The 20,557-nt window shown below is 27.1% G+C and overlaps 1 protein-coding gene across 1 annotated transcript; it reads right to left on the reverse strand.

Annotated features, from left to right (window-relative positions):
* Positions 1 to 17,720: 17,720 nt before the first annotated feature.
* LOC145833550 (tRNA endonuclease ANKZF1-like) lies at positions 17,721 to 18,914 on the reverse strand. The gene has a single exon (XM_082940717.1). It carries the CDS (start codon positions 18,912 to 18,914, stop codon positions 17,721 to 17,723), a length of 1,194 nt encoding a protein of 397 aa, XP_082796843.1.
* Between the last annotated feature and the right edge of the window lie 1,643 nt (positions 18,915 to 20,557).

Consider the following 20,557-nt stretch of genomic DNA (forward strand, 5'->3'; position numbering starts at 1 on the left):
TTAAGATACGTAGCAAACCTAACGCTACCCAGCTTTTGTCTGTATAACTATATAGAATTGCTCTAGTTTAGAATTGCAGTTTGTGATTTATAATATAAATCAAAAAGTTTTTCGAAAAAATATTTGGAGGTCGACTTGATTTAATATAGTTTGTAATTCCACCACCAATTAAGAGCTAATATGGTAAATTGACGAAGTATAAAACAGCTTTTCAATACTAAAGTAAAACTTATGAATAAAGGTTTGACACTTTTAAATAAAAATTTAAGGTTAATTTTATTTGACCTTGTAAATGTTCGTTAGTTTAATCAGTGTATGTAGTTTCAAGTGTATGTAATGCATACTGAGGTAAATTAATGAAATCTGCAATTAGCTACACTCAAAGTTTAAATCAATAACAAATAAATTTATACTTACATAAAACATTTTACTGCTAATATTTATTCAATGTTTTAAACATTTCCTGTTTTGAAACTTGTAGATGAGCTGCTTATTAATATGTAATTAGAAAACAAGACTTGCAGAAAAAAAGTTATGTTTTTCAAGTACTTATTGTAAATTCAAAATTTAAAAAAACTAATTGGCAGAAAAGTTTTCATAAGACTTTGTTTTGTACATGTTTGCTCCCATATTAATTACAAGTTTCCTTATACTAGCTAAATAAAACTTCTATGTTAAAGCTGAATCATTTAGTACTACGTAGTTTATAAAAAAGTATCTATTTAATACTATATTTTAATATGATTTAAAATTTATACCAGTTCATGTAATAATTTCAAAAATATTATGCGCAATTTAAGTATTTACAGTTTATTGAACTCAATTAAAAATCAAGTTTAGTCAAAGTATCTGGTTTATAGAAAGATTTTTCGGCCATCAAGCTAAACACCAGTAAACTTAGCAGAGTGCATGAACTCTTATGTCTGTTTTAAATAATATCGGCTAGTAAAAAAATATTTTGGCAGGCTTTGTTTTCGGTGCTTGTTTTATGTATTCATATAAAAATGTTTTTAAAGAAATCAATGTAACCTTTGATTTACAAAAAGTTAATTAAAACTATAACAACTTTGTTTTTACGATTAAACTCGACGGTTAATCAGCATTTGAATTACTACTTACTTTAAACATATTATACAATAATCGTAAAAGTTTAGTAACCAGAGTGTTTTATAAAAAAAGTATTATTCTTTACTAACATTTGAACAAAAATAAGTTTAAAGTTTAAATTAATTTTAGATGGTTTTGATTATATGTGTATTGAAAAAATGTTACAAACACCTAAATAAAAATCATATAGCTTGATTTATATCTTTAATAAATATAGTTAAACGGTTATTTCTTTATATTCTTATAACTACTGTATATAGAATGCTTGTTGTAATAAATTTAGCGCTATTCAATAAAGAAAACATTCCGTCAAACTATAAATTTTAGAAGTGCACTTTAAAAAAAAAAAGTTGGTTTAATATACAGTGAGGTGTTTGTTTTTTCTTCTTTACTAAATCGTTATATTCTGAATAACAGATACTTTAACATTTTCTTGTATAATACAGTTCTAACTTGTTTATATTTCTACGTTAAAATAATTTATTAAGATTTACAAGTTAAAGGTTTTTACAGTTTTTTTTGTTTTTATTTATTTCAATATCATTTTGGTCATTTTATTAAATCTTTACAAAGTGAAGCTGTTGCTTACTTTTTTGACTTTTAAGTGTTTAAATATAACGTTCAACAAAAATGTTTAATATTAAAAACAAATAAAAAGCATTTTTGGGTATTCATATGAAAATAATTTAAAACTTTTTCAACAGGTATAAAACCTTAAGTTAAGAATTTTCATAAAGTTTAGTTTGTTATATAGATAAGTTTTTTTATGTAAACCCACTTTTAACATTGTTAATATACTAGATTTTTTATCTGTTGAATATGTAATAGATTATTTTGTTTATGTGGTTTTAATAAATCTATAAAAAATCTATTGCTATTCACAAAAATTAGCCTACCTATAAACAATTACTAACAAATATACTACAATGACTTTAAAAATTATGTATCATTACTACTTTCCTAACTTAAAGTAAAATAGAATTTATTTACTAAAAACTTAAATTAAAAAAATTTAACCTTCAGAAAATTATTCAAAAACTTTTATGCTTAAGTATTTCAAATATTTTTAAAACCTTTTGAGTTAACTTTTCTGTTGTCTGTACGAAATACAAACAAAATAGAAACTTTTTGATTTTTGTAATTTATTACAAAACTTTTAATTTTTTAAAGTTTCAAAACAAATTAAAGTTGAGCTTGGATCCATGGGATGACAGCAGAGTTCTTGGAGTAGATGGTCGGGTAGACATCGGCATCACAGGTACCTGATCCCCATGAGGTGTTTCCGATCAAGTATTTGACTCCATTAACTTCTTGCCACAATGGACCGCCAGAGTCTCCCTTTAATGTTTGAAATAAAGTAAGTTATTATTGCGCACACTTCAAAAAGCTACTACTAATTATAACGTTATAAGTGTTCAGAACTTTTAGACAATTTTAAAACAAAAATTAAAAAAAAAGTAGTTAAGTTAATATAAAAGATTAAGTAATGAACATTGTGGCAAATTTATATAAAAAACAATCTAATATTCAATACTAACGTTGCAAGATCCAGTTCCTCCGAGTCCGACGCATTGGGATTGAGCGGTGATTCTGAAGGATCCCCAGACGGCAGCGCAGTCAGAGTCAGCCATCAGAGGAACGTCGGTGATTTGAAGGTTGATGGGGAGAACTGGGTTCCTGCCTCCGACCTTTCCCCATCCTGAGATGGTTCCGACTCCGGTGAATTCTTGTCCGGCAGCTGGAAGAGCGATGGTTTCGACGAGTCCTGACTTCAGGGTGACGGCAGACTTGAGGGTGATGACGGAGTAGTCGTAGTTGATGATGGCTGATTGGGTGAAGTCGGGGTGAACAACCCAGGTACTGATTTTCATCTGTTGGGCCAAGTTGTTGGACTGAAGTCCTTCAAGGGCAACAGTTGCGCTGTAATCAAAAAATGAAAGTCATGAGAATGTTGTATATTAACGAAGTATTTCTAATATATTTTTAACAAGTAGTATTAAATAATTTAGATTTTTTTTCTAGCACGGTACAAGTACATAGTTTTTAAAATTATGTTTGAAGTTTTTAATTCAATTTTTTAATTTTAAACTTTATATTATTCTGGTAAATTGATTTGATTCGAGTTTAAACAAAGCAGTTATATTTTTTTATTGAAAGCACAACTTTATCGTACAAGTTTTCAAATGAACAACATATTCAAACATAAATTCAACAAACACATAGGTTTAAACCACTAGCATATTATGGTAAATTGGCAAACTTTACAAATTAAAAAAGCATTTAAAACAGAAAATTTTGTAACACTCATAGCACAACAGTATTAACTAACAATTGCCATCCGGAGATTCTGCAGTGACCAGCTGACATGACGTGGGTGGTTGAGAGAAGGGAAGCTCCGCAGAAGTGGGATCCTCCTGATTGGAGGGAAACCTGGAAAGGCACTGGAGTTGAGGCATCAGATCCTCCGATGATACGTTCCTCAGCTGAGGCGGCTGTTGTAAAAAAATGTTAATAAAATGATTCATTTGAAAAAATACATATAAATTTGATTATATTTCTAAAATAGGCTTTAAGAGTTTTATGTAAAAGAAACAAATTAAAAAGAAAAGTTTGTTTTTACTTATTTTGTTTTAAAAATTGTATTTGAATAAATTTATGTATGCAATGAATCTTATAAATATTTTTATTTTTAGTCAGTTTTATTAAACTTATTTAATTTGTATGGTTTGTCTTTTTTTTAAACTTTAATGTACTAACTAAAAATATACAACGAATACAGTTTTTTTTATAAAGCGTACAAATTAAAACTGACCAATTGCCAAAAGCAAAACTGCTACGAAGACTTTCATTCTGTTCTACTAAGTTTATTAGTTGAATGATGTTGTTTTGTTGTTTTTCGCTGCATTTATAGCTAACATTCTACATGTGGTATTTTTCTCAAGCCTTCTACGTTGCTACTTGTATTTATAGATTGTTTGTTTTAAGTAATTAAATAAATATTTTGATTAAACTGATGTTTAAAACATTTTTTTAAGTACGTATGCTTTTTTCACAACAATCCTAAAAAAGTATTAAAGTATACGTGTAAGCTGACTTGAGTTTGTCAAAAAATTTTAGATACTTAATAATCAGATTATTTTTATTTCATACACAAGGCTTAAGTTAACAATAATTAAATATGATACTTTTAAATGAACCAAAATGAACTATTAAAAAAGATAAAGATAAATGGTGGTAAAATAAACACTACTGAGATTACTTTCGTTAACAACACTTTTCCGACCTTAAATTACTAGAGCTTTATTATGAGAATAAAAAAGTTAGATTTTTATAGGGAGTCATATAAAAAAATAATATTTTTTAAATTGGCTTTAAAAAAACTAAAAATTAAGACTTTTATACAACATTTATAACCTTAAGTAGTTGCAATCAATACTCTATATTTTAGTATGTTGATCTAAATTTTAAATTAAATCAGTAAAAATAAAAAGTTATTTTAGTTAAACACAATTTTAACAAATGCAAACGTTAATTGAAAATTATTTTAATTCAATAAATCTTTGTTTCTAATGTATACCTTTACATTTTTTTTGTAACTACATACGATAAGCATTTTGATATTAATTTTCAACATATCAAACGCTGATGATGAAAACATTTATTGTAGTTTTCATTCAAGTAACGTTTAGTTTACTTGTAGATATAGTCAACAAACTGATCGCTAAAAGACTAGTTAAACTGTAAGCTTGTCTTATGTAAAAAAATATTTATAATAAACACAAAACTAAATTTAAACTTTCAAAAGAACATAAATATATTAATACTTTTATATAAATCAAATCTACATGGATACAAGAATGAATGAAGTTTTGTAAAGTCTTTTCAAATAAAGTTTCAATCATGTTTCATTGTAAACGGAAGAAATAAAGTTGCTCGAAGTTAATCTTCTCAAATATATACAAAAAAAATATTTTTTAATTTAAAAGAGTTTTTTATCATTTAAGCTAACAACTTTAAATACTAAGTGATAAATTAAGGTTAAATGAAAATGTATTTAAGTTTCATTTATTAACTTTTATACAAAATATTTGTAAAACGAAGTTTGAGTACTTATAGGCAAGCGGTAATACTTATTAGAGGCAAAATTATAGTGAAGCTTGAACACAAAGAATAAATATAACGACACTTAATTTGGAGTGTTTATTGTGTTTGTTTATAAGTTTTATTTACGACTGTATTTAGTTTTATTAAACTTCAAATGTTTTATATGTACTTAGTACAAAGAATTAGTTGTTTTTCTTAAAATTTTCTTTAAAAATACAAACAGTAAAAATTTTATAGGTTTAAAATAATCTCTCAATAAAAGAAATGTTTAAAAATCACTTTGGAAATTTAACATTTAGTAAGAAAGTTTTTTTTTTTTGATTTATACTTTATTGACCAACTAAACGAAAACATCTGCACAACTAAAACTGATGATTTAAAAAAAAAATAAGAAAAGGTATTGTTTTTCTTGATCATTTGAAATATAAACATTAATACTAAAAAGAAGAACTGTCTTTAAAACTATTACAAAACTCCTATTCTAGTTAAGCTCTTTACAAATTAGTATGTAGTAGTTTGAGTTGAAACTTATCATACAAGTTACAAGGTTATAACTAGTTTAGGTGACGAATTTTTTGTAAGTAATTTTTTTGATATAAAATACAGTATTCTCAAAATGAATACCGATATTTCTTTATCGTGTTTATTAAATTTTTTGATTATATTCTCTACATTTAGAAGTAAACAAAAGGATTACGAATTTAAATTAATAGTCCATAATAATAAATACCAAGGTTTTTTAAAAAATTTACATTTATTTAAGAAATTATTCAAACTTCATGCATTACTTCGAACTTCGAAGTATATTTTTATAAATTTTACAACACTGTTTGGCTTAGGTTCGTTATACTTTATAAATATACCACTAAACAACATAAATTCATAAGAACACAAAAATTTTAAAAAGCTTTTACGATGTCAAGAAAAATAGGCAAACCAAAACTTTTCTTCAATATTGCAGAAAAAATTTACTAAAGTATTGTAGAAAAAAGGTAATAACTGAAATCATAGTTCTTTTGAATTTTGTATAATTTTTGAACACAAAAAAAAGCCTTCTATTTTACCTAAACATTTATTTTGGAAAAGAACAATACTTTTCAATGCGTCTATATAACTGAAAACCTCTTTTCTTAGCGGTCAGACGGCCCTTAGTCAAATATTCAAACAGAAACTTGTCTTTACTGCAAACAAAAAACTTTTTTTCCAACTTTCTTATTGTTTTCCAGCTTTCTTCGTTTCGATTGTAGCCATGTGTGTCATCAAGGCGTTTAGATATGTTGGCCAAAAAATCCCCAACTTTAACTTTGTCACTGTTTCCTTTTTTGTTTCCCTCCTTACTGCTAAAATTTTATAGTTACAAACTATAATTTTAATTTATAAACAAAATAAACAGTTCTTCGAAAATAACTATTTTCAAAGCACATACTGTCATATTAGATTAAAATCAAAGCTTTTTCAACTAACGGGGTCTTTTTGGTAAAAAATAGCACTTTGGTCAACCGGCTTCTGAATGATGGTGCGTTTCCTATTATTTGAAATTTCTTTTTAGCTTTAGTTCGCCTAAACCTAAACGAAAGGTTTGCAACGATATAGTTGGTGTCGGTCAGTATCTGTTTTTTTTTTGTAATTTTTTTTTTATTGTTTAAGTTAAATAGACAGGTTTGGAAGACTAAAGTAAGCAGTTATTGCAGCAATATGTAACCGTGTGGAAGTTACTTTTTAAAGAAAGTAAAAAAATTATATATTTTTTTCTTAAGTATATATTTATTTTAGATTAAATTTATCTCAGTAAATATTCACGCTTTTTAGTTATTATTTAAGAAGTAATGTAATAGTTAATGTGCGTCTTTGAGTTTTAGTCAATATTAATAAAATATTTGTTATCAAGAAATACAAATTTAAATACGAAAAAAAAATTAAGGTTCAGTATTTTCTTACCATTTATAAAAGTTTTAATTAACATCTAGTTAAGTAAGAATTTTAAAAAACTAAAGCACAAAATTTTTGTACATTGTACAGTAACATATTGTTGTTTATATAAACAAATCTACACTTTATTGTTTAAGTTTATTATAGAAAAGTTGGTGCACAACTATCCATATTCGGACAATTCAAAAAAAGATAATTCAAGTTTTAATTGTTTTGTTCGTTTGTATCTCTTTTAACAAATATTGAAAAACCAAAGACTTTTACCGTCATAATCTTGTTTATTAGATCTTCATGCGCCATTTTTAATTGATAAAAAATAAAACTATTTTTTGAGGTATGCATAAAGTAAGTTTTAAAATATAGTATTTTTAGAAATTTCAATAATTCTTTTTTAATGTTTTTTTTTTCATTTTATAGTATTATACTCATTAATTATGCCTACTAGAGCTTATTAGATTATTTATATTTTACTTTATGAGGTGTGGCCCCTTAGATATTTTTAAGAATTTGAATTGTCGGTATTTGAATCGTCATGCAAATATTGGTAAGTAAGGTTGTCATAGTTAAAAAGTTTTAACAACAGTTATAAAACTCTTTGGCTCGATTTTTGGGGCCATTATGGTAACTATGTTTGTTAGTGTAACTCAGTGTTTCCCAAACTAACCATATCATAAACAGCCCTTGACAAAAAATTAAAAAATAATCTATCATAATTATTAGAGAACGACTTTTAACTAATTATAAAAGGCCTGCTATCAACCAAAATCGGCTATGTGTATTATGCATAGAAGAAGAAGAAAGTGGTTTAATAAAAAAAATGTAAGAAAAAAAACAACTTACAATAAAAATAGATTGATAAAAATACAAAAATATAAATTTGAATTAATTAATTGCCTATTTATTTTTATATTGCTATACTAATTAAAGCCCCTTAATGGTAAAAACTCCCTTATAAGTAGCTTCTGTATAGATTATTGATATACTAGTTATCTTACAACAAATATGAAATTAGACTAGAAATATATTTCAATTACACTAAGAATTTAAGTTAAAAAGTTTAGTTTTCTACTTAATTTGCGTTAGGTAACTAAGCTTTACAAACTTAAATTTGAAAAACTTACCAAACAATATACCAAAATTATTACTGCTTAGTCTTAACAACCGTAGAGTAAAAGCAAATACATACGGTTAGAAGTATTTAAGTTTTTTTTGTATGTTGGCACTTGATGTTATACATAAGTAATTGTATAGTTGTTAGAGAAAAACTGGTTAATTAGAAATTTGAAAAATAAAAAGTCGTACCTGCAAAAAGTTCTTTTGGTAAATGTGTTCTTTAGCAATTTTGCTTAACACAAAAGCAACTCCCGTGGCCAATCCTCTACCAAGCACACCGCAAACGAATTCTTTGATTTGTTCAAAATTTTAGCAATCATAATACTTCAATTACGTAATGTTAAATTTACAGTTGCATTTTATTTAATTTTCAGTTGACACGAGCTTTCATGCAGCCACTGTTGTAATACTATGATGAAAAAAAACACTTTTTTTTTTTGAAAAACGTCCATAAAAGATTATATAGTCTTCAATTAGAACTGCACTCAGCTAACCTTCAGCAGCCGAGCTAAAAACTACAAAGTCGCTTTCCAAAGGTGTTTTGCCGTTGCAGTCAGTTTCGTCTGATATGTATGGGAGCTGCAAATTGTTCCGGAACTCTTCATTGTTATTCGCTAACACCTCTTTTCGATTCTTTAAGTTGTCACTTGAAATTATGTTTAATTGGTGACGTTTAGGTCCTCTACAACTCTGCATGATTATGAAAGAGGCTATTTAAAAGTTGACCTATTGATTGTATTATTTTAAATAAATTCTGCTTAGTTACTTAAAATTAGCCAAATAGTATAATTTTGATAAAGCTAGTTTAGTTTTTTTGTGTAGGTTAGAAAAATCTAAAATATTAATTTCATTATTGAAGCTAAGTTGTGTAAAATAAAACTTTTTAACAAAAAGATATTAAAAACAAAATATTTTATGACGTTTGAAAGAAAACTTAATAAATAAAATCAAAAGTCTTATTTTAAGTATTAAAAAGTTAGGTATTTATGAAATATTCTTTTTTTTTGTTTATCTACTGTACTGAAAGACTGAAAGTTTGTTTATCTACTGTTTATTCAGTTTTTCAATGAAATGTATAGTTTTAATTCGTCGCTGACCGATAGGAAAATTAATTTCGGTTTTCCTGCGAGAACGGGAAGCTTTTCTGCGTTGAAACTTTCACAGATCGTTCTGAAGGAGTACTCCTTGTCTCTCACCGATAATTCATCATCTAAGTCTCCATGTGCTACGATCGCGCACACAACACAGTCCTGGTCTCTTCCCGCCATTTTAATTTCTTCTGTGACTGAATACAACAAAGTTTTTTTCAACAGTAGTCAAGCAGAACTGTTAGTTTTAAAGGTTATGCTTTGTTTGCTTAATAAAAAGAAATTGATACCAAAAGATGCAAAATACGTCACTTTTATGATACAAACTTTAATAACTATGTATAATCTTTAAAAAACGATTAAAAGTAAAACGTATAGTTTTATGATTTTAGGACAAGTTAATAACTACGCTGATTAAATTATTGAAAGTTCTTATTTCTAAACTTAACTTAAAGGACTCAACAAAAACGTTGAAAGAATTTTTGCTGCTTAAAAAGTTTATATTAATTTGAAAAAATACTGTCTAGGTTTTATTATACATACCTTTCAGTAATTTCAAAACATAGTTTTAGAAATACTACTCGGCTTACAAAGTTCATTTTAATTTCTGTATGAATACATACACTCTTCGAAAAAGCATTACAAACCAAACACTAAAGCTTCGGTTGTTTCTTTTGCGGTGAGACTTTCAAACAGAATGATGTCCTCATGCTCAAACCCCATGTTGAGTGCAACTTTCTCGTAGAATCTCACTTCGTCATACATAGTAGTGCATTGTTCTATGACCTTACCTTCTCTATATATTTAGTTTTTTCATACAAAGAATGTTTCCAAAAATGTGTTTGTACTGTACAATAATTACAGTAAAGTTCTAACAGTGAAATAAAACAAAACATTTATGTGAAAGTAGAATGAAATCTTTGAAAAATTTTTCCTTATAAAGTAAAACTTTAAAGTAAAAGTTGTGGGGGACAATAGAAAAAAAACTTTAAGTGCAATTTATTTTTAACGAAGACCTAAATTAAAGGTTGTCAAACTTCAAAAAGAAAGAAAACAAGTTACATAATTAAAATACCAGACTACTAAACAAACCTTTCTAATATACTGTAACAAAATATGACAAATGTTCCTCTTTTTTTGTAATCCATATTGTAAGAAAGTTTTGAAGACATTTTTTTACAAATCTAAATGTTCTTTACAATTTTTTCTCTGTGTGTTTAAAAAACCATTACTATACTTAAACTACCGTTTTTTGTTAAGTTTTTATAGTTTTATATGTTTGTTTATATATCACAATTAAAATAACACCTTATTTCTAGTACAATTTTGCTATGAAAATGTTTAACAGTTACATTATAACTCTGTAAAACTTAAATTATGTAATACTAAGCACTATTTTTTTAAATCACAGCACTTATTGTTAAGCATTAAAAAAATGAACTTTAAGTTGAATTAAACATAGTTGAATATTTTACTAAACTAGAAAATTCGGAAGTAAACAAACAACTAAAAAGCAGCTTTCCAATATTTAACGATTCCATATACGAAGTATTAGCGTATACTTTACAGCTAGTTGTAAAAATTTTATACATTGCAAGGCTAATTAACTATGTATTTTTCTCTGCAGTTCATATCAATTTTTTTAAACTTTTGCACACTTTTTAATTTAAAAATACAAGTATAAAATTTATCATGTCCAAACTTTGAAAACTGTATAAGCACAACTTTTATATAAACAAAACATAAGTTTATATGATTTAAAATGCTTTTTACTTGTCTTACTATTTTATATGAGAAATAAAAAAAAATTCTGTCAAGTATTTCAAGCTACTGTGAGATTTTTATTTAAATACGAAGGGTAATCAAGTTTAACAATTTAAGTCACTTCTTAATAATGCAACAATATGAAATACTAAATGTAATAAAGCTGTTAATTAAGTTTAATTATGCCAATGAAACTATGAAGACTGAAAAGCCTATTGTATTGCCTAATACTCGGATTTAGGACAGTATATACAGCAGCAAAAGTCAAGCCAAATAATGCGAGCATAGTTCAGGGTTAACAAAACATTATTAATTTATTTATTGTATTAAAAGTAGTTATAAAAAATAAAAAGTGGTAAGTAAATCAAGTAGTTCTGATAAATTAAGCTACGATTTTAGTTGGATTATATTAATTCACTTTTTGATACATGACTTTAGTTTGATTTTAAACAAACAACATATATTTTATAAATTTTGTTAGTACTTTTTTGTTTTACAGCTGTAGCTTTTTTTGAACAAAACTAAGTTCTCAAAATTTTAATAAAATATCATTTTCAATCTAAAATACCAAATTTTTTATATATAGTGTGAACAGTAAGAACTGCAGAACAACCAAGCAGTAAAAAAAATATCTGAATTTAATATCTTGAACAACTAAACATTGGGTAGTAAACAAGTTAATTAAAGTACTAAATCGATTAGATCAGGGGTCCGAAAGTGTTTAGTGGTCGCAAGCAAAATTTCAAAATTAGTAATATAAGCGGGCCGCAGTTGTAGCTTTAGATTTTTCTTTACACTCCAACCTCACAATATCTAATTTAAATTTCAAATATATCGTAAATTTTACCTAAGACCTTTTTTATCTTTGCTTCAAACCCCAGAATATCTAGTGGAAGTTTCAAATTATTTTATTTGCTGGCCAATGGTAGTATCTTTCATTGGCCGTTTAAACAAAAATACATGCTTGCAGACCACCTTTTCACCCTTGATGGGCCGCAATTGAACCATAGGATGCAGTTTTCCGAGCACTGCATTAGAACTTCACAAGTTTTTAAACTTTCAACAGTTTTAGGCAATGTTGTTTGTTTTTATTTAAGTAAACATGGTCCTAATAATATAATTCTTAATAAAAAATTCTTAAACAAACATTACAACCAGGGTAAAACTCCCACCCGATCAGTTTCAACCTAAACCTATTCCCACCCGAATCAATTCCCACCCAATCAATTTTGCACGTTTATTTTACACAGCATCATTTTTGCAGGATAAGTTATTTTTGCATATTGTCAGTTTTGCATAGGTGTCACTTTTTATGACTGTACTTTTTTGTTTGCACAGCTGACTTTTTTCAAAAATTTGATAAAACTAAGTTTACGATTTTATCTTGATACATTTTTAAAAAACTTAAACTAAAATTGTATGAAAAATGAATTTTACCTGTTTAAACATTAATTACGTATTAATGAAATACTAATAGTTTATTGAACAAAAACGAAAAAAAAAACGAAAAATTTGATTAAAAAATCTTTGATTCAAGGACCTGGGTAGGACCCAGTGGGTACACAAAAATACCTCTCGGTCATATCCAACTTTAATAAAAATTACAATGAACAAAAAAACTAAGAAAAAAATCTTAACAGTCAAAATTTAAACTCTAAAACGAAAAACTGAATGAAAAATGAGACTATTGAAATTTCCAACTTTAAATATTTTCCTAAACAAAAAAAAAACTATATATAATAGTATCAAACATTAAACACACATGAAATATATATTGAACTTAACATTAAATAGTAAAGTTTTAATCTTAAATGTTTTTAAATCTAAAATTTATCAATAACTTTAGCAATTAGTTTAACCTTTTATAAATTTTACATGATAAAACAAAATTGAATAAATAAAATAAAAAAGTTTTGAAAAATGTGTTTAAGAATTTGGTCGCTACTATCAACTTGTTTTAACTTACTAAAAATAAAGCTATAACACTTGAAATATAAAAAAAACAAAATAAAGCAGTATATTAAAAAAATATCAAAATAAAGCTGTATCTAATAATTATTAATAAAAAAAATAAAAAATAAGAATAAAATAAATGTACCTTTTTAATTAAAACTATCAATTTTTTAAAATTTGAATAAATATCTAAATATAAGAGTTTAAGCGAACCAAAACAAAAATGTAAACAAGCACAAAAAAACAATTAAAATAGTAAAATAGTTTTCTTTACAAAAAATAAAAGTACAAAACAATAATAATCATAAAATAAGTCAACCTATTACCAATTTAAATTTTATCAGTAATTTCAGCTTATGATTCAAATATTTAACTTTTTAAATATATACAAAGATTAACAAGTTTATTTACACAGATAAATGTAGACAGTGTAATGAAATTGTTTACCAATATGCTAACAAACTAAAAACAAAACGAAAACAAGTTACCACTTTACTTTCTACAAACAGACTGGACTAATGCTATTAAAACCAAATTAATAAACTTAAAAAAATATAAATACTTATTCAGATTAAAAATAAACATTAATCTACCCCTTATAGTTAAAAATATTCCTGTTCATTTTATGTAAACTCTATTTAATTAGTTGGTAATTTAATGAATCATCCTTCAGTTTAACCTGGATCTTTTCAAAATGGCTTTGGTTTTTTGACAATAGGTAGGTCTGTCCAACGCTTACTACCTTGATAAGCTAGTGATATATGACCATTACTGTTTTTAAATCTTAGTAAGAAAAAAATTGTTTTTGGACCTCATGGACCTTGTTGAATAGATATGTACTTTAGTTATAAATTTAAAGTAACGTATAAAATTTACTGGTAAAAAACTATTCACAAATTCGAACACAAAAACTTCCAACTCGTATTTGAATAAATTTTAAACATTTAACACTTTTTTTGTTATTTTAAATTACTTACACACTCATTGTACTTTTTATAAAGAATGCACCGGAGTGCTTTATTTATGAGTACATTGATTTCGTTAACTTTTTTTCTATTAGTTCTGCCCCAGAATAACAGACCATACTTTATATGGCTCATAAAAAGTGAATTGAAAATTGAGTACAATTTTTTTTTAAAGTATCTTGTTTTATAAACACACCAATTGCCTTTAATAATTTACTTTTTATCACTTTAATGTGTTCTGCCCAACTTAAATCATTATCTATTGTTACTCCTTAGAACTTATAACTTTAACCACTTTTACAACTGTTTTACGTAATTTGACTTCAAAATTTACACTTTTCCAAAAAGTGGTTTTAACTGGATGAAATAATATACTTTTAGTTTTATCTATATTTAATTTAAGTTTACTTTTTTAAACCAATTTGAGACTTTATAAGTTTAAAATTAAGGGTTATCACTGTCTTGAAAATATGTGTTTTTTTAATGTTCTATATAGTTAAGTATCGTTTGCGAAATTTAAGACTTTTAAGCTAGATTGTTTTATAGGTTATTAATTTGTATAAGAAATAAAAGAGGTCCTAGGACTGAATCTTGTGCTACTCTTATGTCAATTTTTTTCACATGTTGACTCATACCCGCAGAAATTAAAATACTGTTCCTATTCAGTCAAATAAGATTTAACTAACAATTGCATTTTCCCTCTTACACCATAACATTCTAACTTGTTTAGCAAAATCCTTGTATCGGCACTGTCAAGTGCTTTATTTGAATTAAGTAACACCACACATACTGCTTCTTTCTTATCAAACCTATTCAGAACCTCTTCTACAAACTCAAAAAAAAAATCCATTGTGGTAGAGAGACCCTTTCAGAAACCAAATTTTTAATTGTATTTGAATAGATTTATTGTTTTTAGTAAAATAGTTATACTAACGGTTGAATATTACTTTTTTAATTACTTTATTTAAGTTAGATAATTTTGAGATCGGTCTGTAGCTACTTGCTAATTTTTTTGAGTTATTTAAATATTGGAATTACCTTTGCTAACTTAAGCAGTTTGAATATTTAATTTCAAAATATGCGTGATTATTCTATTCACTTATAACTTTAGAAACTGGACTGTATTTTAACTGAGTTATTATCATAACAATTGGCCTTGTTTGAATCTAAGTTTTGTATAATGTTAAATATCTCTGATTCTATTACAACTAACCAGAAAAAACAGTTACTAACATTTTTTTATTTTATTAGCTTAGTTTAGAGCAGGGTTTAGCAAAGTGAGCCAGGTTGCCTCTTGGGGGCCATGAGCAGTAAAGGAGTCACAGGGGGGCCATGAGATCATAATTTGAAATTTACACTAGATATTATGGAGTTGCTGATGAAGAGCAAAAAAAAGGTTTTAGGTGTGTTTTTATGGTAGTTTTTGAGTAATCTTATTGGAGGGGGCCATGAATTTTTTAATTTCTTTAAAGGGGGCCATTTGAAAAAAAGCTTGGGAAGCCCTGGTTTAGAGATTCACTTTTTTGTACACGTCTGTAAACCAATATAAGCAAAGTGAGTGTTTTAATTACTAACTATTTCAATTGGTTTGGTAAAATAATTTTCATTTACATCTAGCTAGTGTGGGAATCAGTTTTGCTGTTTTTCCTATTGGTTAGGTCATTTATTATTCTCCAAACTTCGGATATATTTTAATCAGAGGTTTTAAGCATGTTTTCATAGTAAGCTTTTTTTGATATTGTTTTGATTTTTGAAATTTTGTTTCTATATCTTTTGTATTCTTGAACATTAATTGGATTATTAAAACTATTTTTGCAGATATTTTGTAGAATTAATTTTTTGTCTTATGGATTTTAATATGGCTTTCAATATCCACCGTTTTGTTTTCAACTTTAGTTTAGCTGAACTTACTTCTGTATTTGGTACATTTTTGTGAGTTATTTTTTTAATTTTTTCTTTTAAGTTATTAAACTTTGTATTAATAAAACTTTCAAATTGAATTAATTTGTTAGTTTAATGTATGCTAAAAATAAGTGGAACGTCTGCAAAAAAGTTTTTTGGTATTAATCTTTAAAATGTCTTTAAAGTTTTGGTTTTAGTTTTTGAAAATATTTTTCATTAAATTTCAACTTTAAAGTTATATAAAATGAGAAAAGTGAACTAACATATCTGATATTCTATCACAAGTGTAATTTGTAATAAATACTTATTGAAAACAGTGTGAATTTTTTTACTAATAATAAACCAAGTTAAGTTAAAAGAAAACGTAGTCCATAACAAAATTATAAAGAGAAAGAATTATATCAAAAGATACACACTTTTTAGCTTTGACTTTAAACTTATCTATACTTTTTGTGCTTTGATTGCAAAAATTCATTCTTAAATTTATTTGCAATAATTCTTTATTGCTACGAAAATTTAAAATCAAAACAATTTACTAACAAAAAGTAGTTTAATTTTAACTAAACTATCACACTATTTTTAAAACATTTAAAAAACTATGTTGATAAGGTTTAATTATGTTTAACAAACTATAAAGGTTTAAATCTGTTTTTGACTTAAAGTTTTTTTTTAAATCAAGTACTAACATATGGTATTTCTTAGATATTATTTAAATACCTTTAATTTACTTTCTATTTAGTTTATTTGAAGTTCTATTTTATTATACTGGACGACTTATTTATGTTAAACTTTTAATTGTTTAAAATAATCTTTTCAAAATGTTATTGTTGTATTTTTTTCTTTATTTTTACAATTTACATTTTCATCTTTTTTTTTGCAAGTTTAAAATAAAGCTTGAAATTTTGTAAAACTTAAATAATAATTTAACTTTTGAGCACAACTAAAATTTTATTCTGAATATCTGAGATATTTATGTATTATTACTCTATGCTTGTAATGTAATAACAACTTAAACATTTTTCATTACGTTTTTTATTCGTGTGCAATAAATTTTGATTATAGCTCGGTTAGTTTTCTTTCTGTAAAAAATACCAAAGTCTAGTCCTTTGTTTTGTATTTTTATCTTTATATTGCTTTAGAATTGAACTTAAAAATACTATGCTAACTGTAACGGGTTAAGTTTAAGTAGAAGTAAGACTAAGCTTTTGTTTATATCAATTGTTGTTAACAAAACTTTATTGAAATAAACAGTGTTCGAAACAAGTTAATTTCACTCTGTAAAATTTTGTTGTTTATTCAATTAATTAAAGCAGAAATAAGTTGTTTAATGCTTTTATTAGTCTATGTTTAATACAAAAACTAATCAAACAAAACTAAAAACTAGTTTTTATTTGACCTGATCCGCTAAGAAATATTTCCTCAATGCCGTTTTTTACCTAGAAAAGACCTTGTACAAAGCAAGTAAGTGTAAGCTTTTTATAATTATATCTTACACATGTGTTCATAAATTTTTGAGCTGGTTAATAAAAGTACTTATTCAATATTAATGTCATTCTTAACTTCAAAAAGTAAACTTTTTGTCGTTTATTAAAAATTACTGAATTCAGCAAATATCATTTTAGTAAGTTTTTCCGGTTGTTTACAAAAAGTTGTCCGAATAAGTACACCACTAGAACTTCTTCATATGTACACATTTTGATAAAAATACACAACCTTTAAATACAATAAGATTTTAGAACTAGTAAGATCTAAGATGGCTTCACAACAACTTTCTTGCTTTGTTCAGATTGAACACTCAACATTTGCTCACCAAGCCAGTGTAGTCCAACGCTTTGTTTTGCAAAATGTCGTTGGTAGACGGCGTCGAATACATTTCTTGCTTCTTCTTCTCTTTTCTTTGCCGCGCATTTTTTCCCGGATTCGAACTCTTCTTAAAAGAGCTCTTTTTAATCTTCGACGCGGCTTCTTTTTTTTCGCTCTTTTTAAAAACGTTCAAAGCGGATTCCTCGTCGTACCAAGTCACAGAGTAGAGCTCCGTGTGAACTCTGACCAGTTCCTTGAACGACGGCTTGTTGGTCGAAAAAGGAACCTGCCGGATTCTCGCGTCTTTCTTCGCGAAGACGGGATTCTTCCCTCCGGTGAACACTCCCATTTTGAAGGGGGGAACTTTCATGAAAACGAGCTCGCACTTGTCGAGGTAACTCTCCTTCCATCCAATCAGCAGCTCGTAAATGTCGCCCGCTTTCCTGGCGTCGTTGCACCTTCTCAAGTCTTTCGAACCGCTTTTGTTCTTTCTCCTGTTCCCGCTCGAGCCCTGACCGGTTTTGCGCTCGGCGGTGTGGTAGAAGTGAAATGTCTTGTACACCACCGGCACGTCGCCCTCGAAAACGGCCGCGGCAAAGCGGTCGCCGTTGAACAGAACGACCGCCCAAAGCTGACGGTGCGCTGACGTCAGCAAGTCCCGGCAAAGGGGAATTATTTCCTTTTGGACCTGAGTGTTCTTCCTGCCGTAGACCAGCTTTTTGTACACGGAAAAGCACTCTCCCCTTTCGTTGGAAAAATAAAGCTTGGGAAGCCTGTTGCTGAACTGCGTGTAAACTTTGACGGCTTTTTCTTCCGGTTCCGAGTCGCTCAAGTAAAGCGAATCCACCAAAGGTACTGTTCCGTTCGCGTCACTTTCCGAATCGGAAGCGTTCGCTCCGTTCGCCTGAAATTCGCTCAAAGCGACCGGGTCTTTTTCAACGAAGTGCAGCCGCAGGTTGTGGAGGTGGTAGCCGGTCTTGTAATGGTCTGCCAGCTCGTCCCTCGTTCCGCACCGATGCTTGCAATATCCGCATCGAACGTCCTTCGCTTTGTCACTTTCGGCTTCTTTGCGTTTTTCCGAGGCTCGCGCACGTTCTTCGTTGGTTGGCGCGAGCTTGACTTTGCCCGACGTTATTTCTGCGAGACGGACGACGTCGTTGAGGCTTATTTTACGTATTTGAGACATGTTTTACACTGTTCATACACACAACATTAAGAATTTGTACTATTTTAATCAAACATTACATAATATCAGGATGTTGCATCAAACGGATTTCCGAATAAGAAAATCTTCATATCGAAAAGTGTTATACTTTTTGTTGCATAACAACAAGTTACTAAATTTTCATGACTTTTTTTTAAAGTTTTGTTGAAAAAGTTTTCTAAACGAAAACGTTTTTAAACGTAAGTGGTAAGCTTTAAGACAAAAAATCTTTTCTATCTTAAATTGGTTCATTTTGGTTTTATGGTCGTTAGTTTTAATAACAAAATATTAAAGCTTTATCTTTTTATCAAAAAATATAATTAATAATCATAATAATATGTCTACATTCAGTTTAGTTTTGGTTAAAATTACACAAAACGTTTAATAATAGATTAATTGGTGATCTGAAATGAGCCTTTTTGATAGTATCGATAAGTCTTTTTATAACAAAACCGATTTTTTACTTAAAGTTTAGATTTAATTTTTCCATTTTTGAGTTTTAATAAGACTACTAACTATGTAAAAAAGTAAAATTGCGTGTAATCATAAGAACTTAAAAATTAAAAACGTTATACTATATGTAATATTAAGATTATTTGTTGTGTAATTTTGGAGACTATGGGTTTTACTTTATTTTCATTTTAGCAAAGTTTAAAAACTTTAATACTTTAAACTTTCATAGTTTAATAACTAGCAGTAAATATACATTACTTCAATGACATTTTATTGGATAGCTAACTAACAAAACGTACAAATCAATATAAAATAATTTTTCTATAAGCTACTAGCTCAACATCTCCAAATAACTTTAAACCAGACTACTTTTAAGCCATTTAAACACTTTTAATTTTAATAGCTGAACAGTTGCAATTTAAATTTTTCATAAATAACTTGTATAGGTAACATGTATTTTTACATGAATATAATTTAGAATTATGATACTTTCCATCAAAAAATATTTTTTAGATATCTTTAATGCTTTACTTTTTTTATAGTAAAAACGAGTGAATGATTGTTTTAATTACTTATAACGGTAAAGTTTTTTCGTACACCAAGTCCTAGGACAAAATATTTTAAGCGCATTTTTGTCGTTTAATAAACTCTAGCAAGGCTAGTAACTTTTTATGTTTCTATCTTGTTTCTAATTTGTTTTCGATGAGACGAAAGATAAAGAATTTATTAATTAAAGAAATAAAACTTCACTTTAAATATTTGAAGAATATCAAAAAATATAGTAGATAAAAAATAATACAAGCAATTGTTGTTCGTTAATCATTAATAACGAATTTAAATAAAATAAACTTATGTGAAGCTAAACTTTATAAATAATTATAAAACTAGATACATAAAGCACCTTTAAATCTTTAGCTTTTTTTTACAAAAAATACTTCAGCTAAAAATTACATCAACTTAAACGACCACATATTAAAGCTTTATTTTAAGAATGTTATATAACTTAAAAGCTGCATATTGCCAACTTTTGTGTTTCATAAGTTTTTAGCAGGATATCAATGCAGTTTTTATCGTTCTCTGAAAATAAGATAAGTTTTAGTTCAGACTCGTTTTAGTTTGGTGAGTCCCGGACGTTTTCAAAGTAATTTGAGGTTATTTTACATTAAGTTTGT

This window comes from Thalia democratica, chromosome 4 (assembly GCF_965202585.1).
Source record: "Thalia democratica chromosome 4, ktThaDemo2.hap1.1, whole genome shotgun sequence".
NCBI classification, from domain to species: domain Eukaryota; kingdom Metazoa; phylum Chordata; class Thaliacea; order Salpida; family Salpidae; genus Thalia; species Thalia democratica.

What these genes read in the sequence shown, in the direction of transcription:
- LOC145833550 (XM_082940717.1), bottom strand. Translation starts at nt 18,914, where the DNA reads ATGTCTCAAATACGTAAAATAAGCCTCAACGACGTCGTCCGTCTCGCA.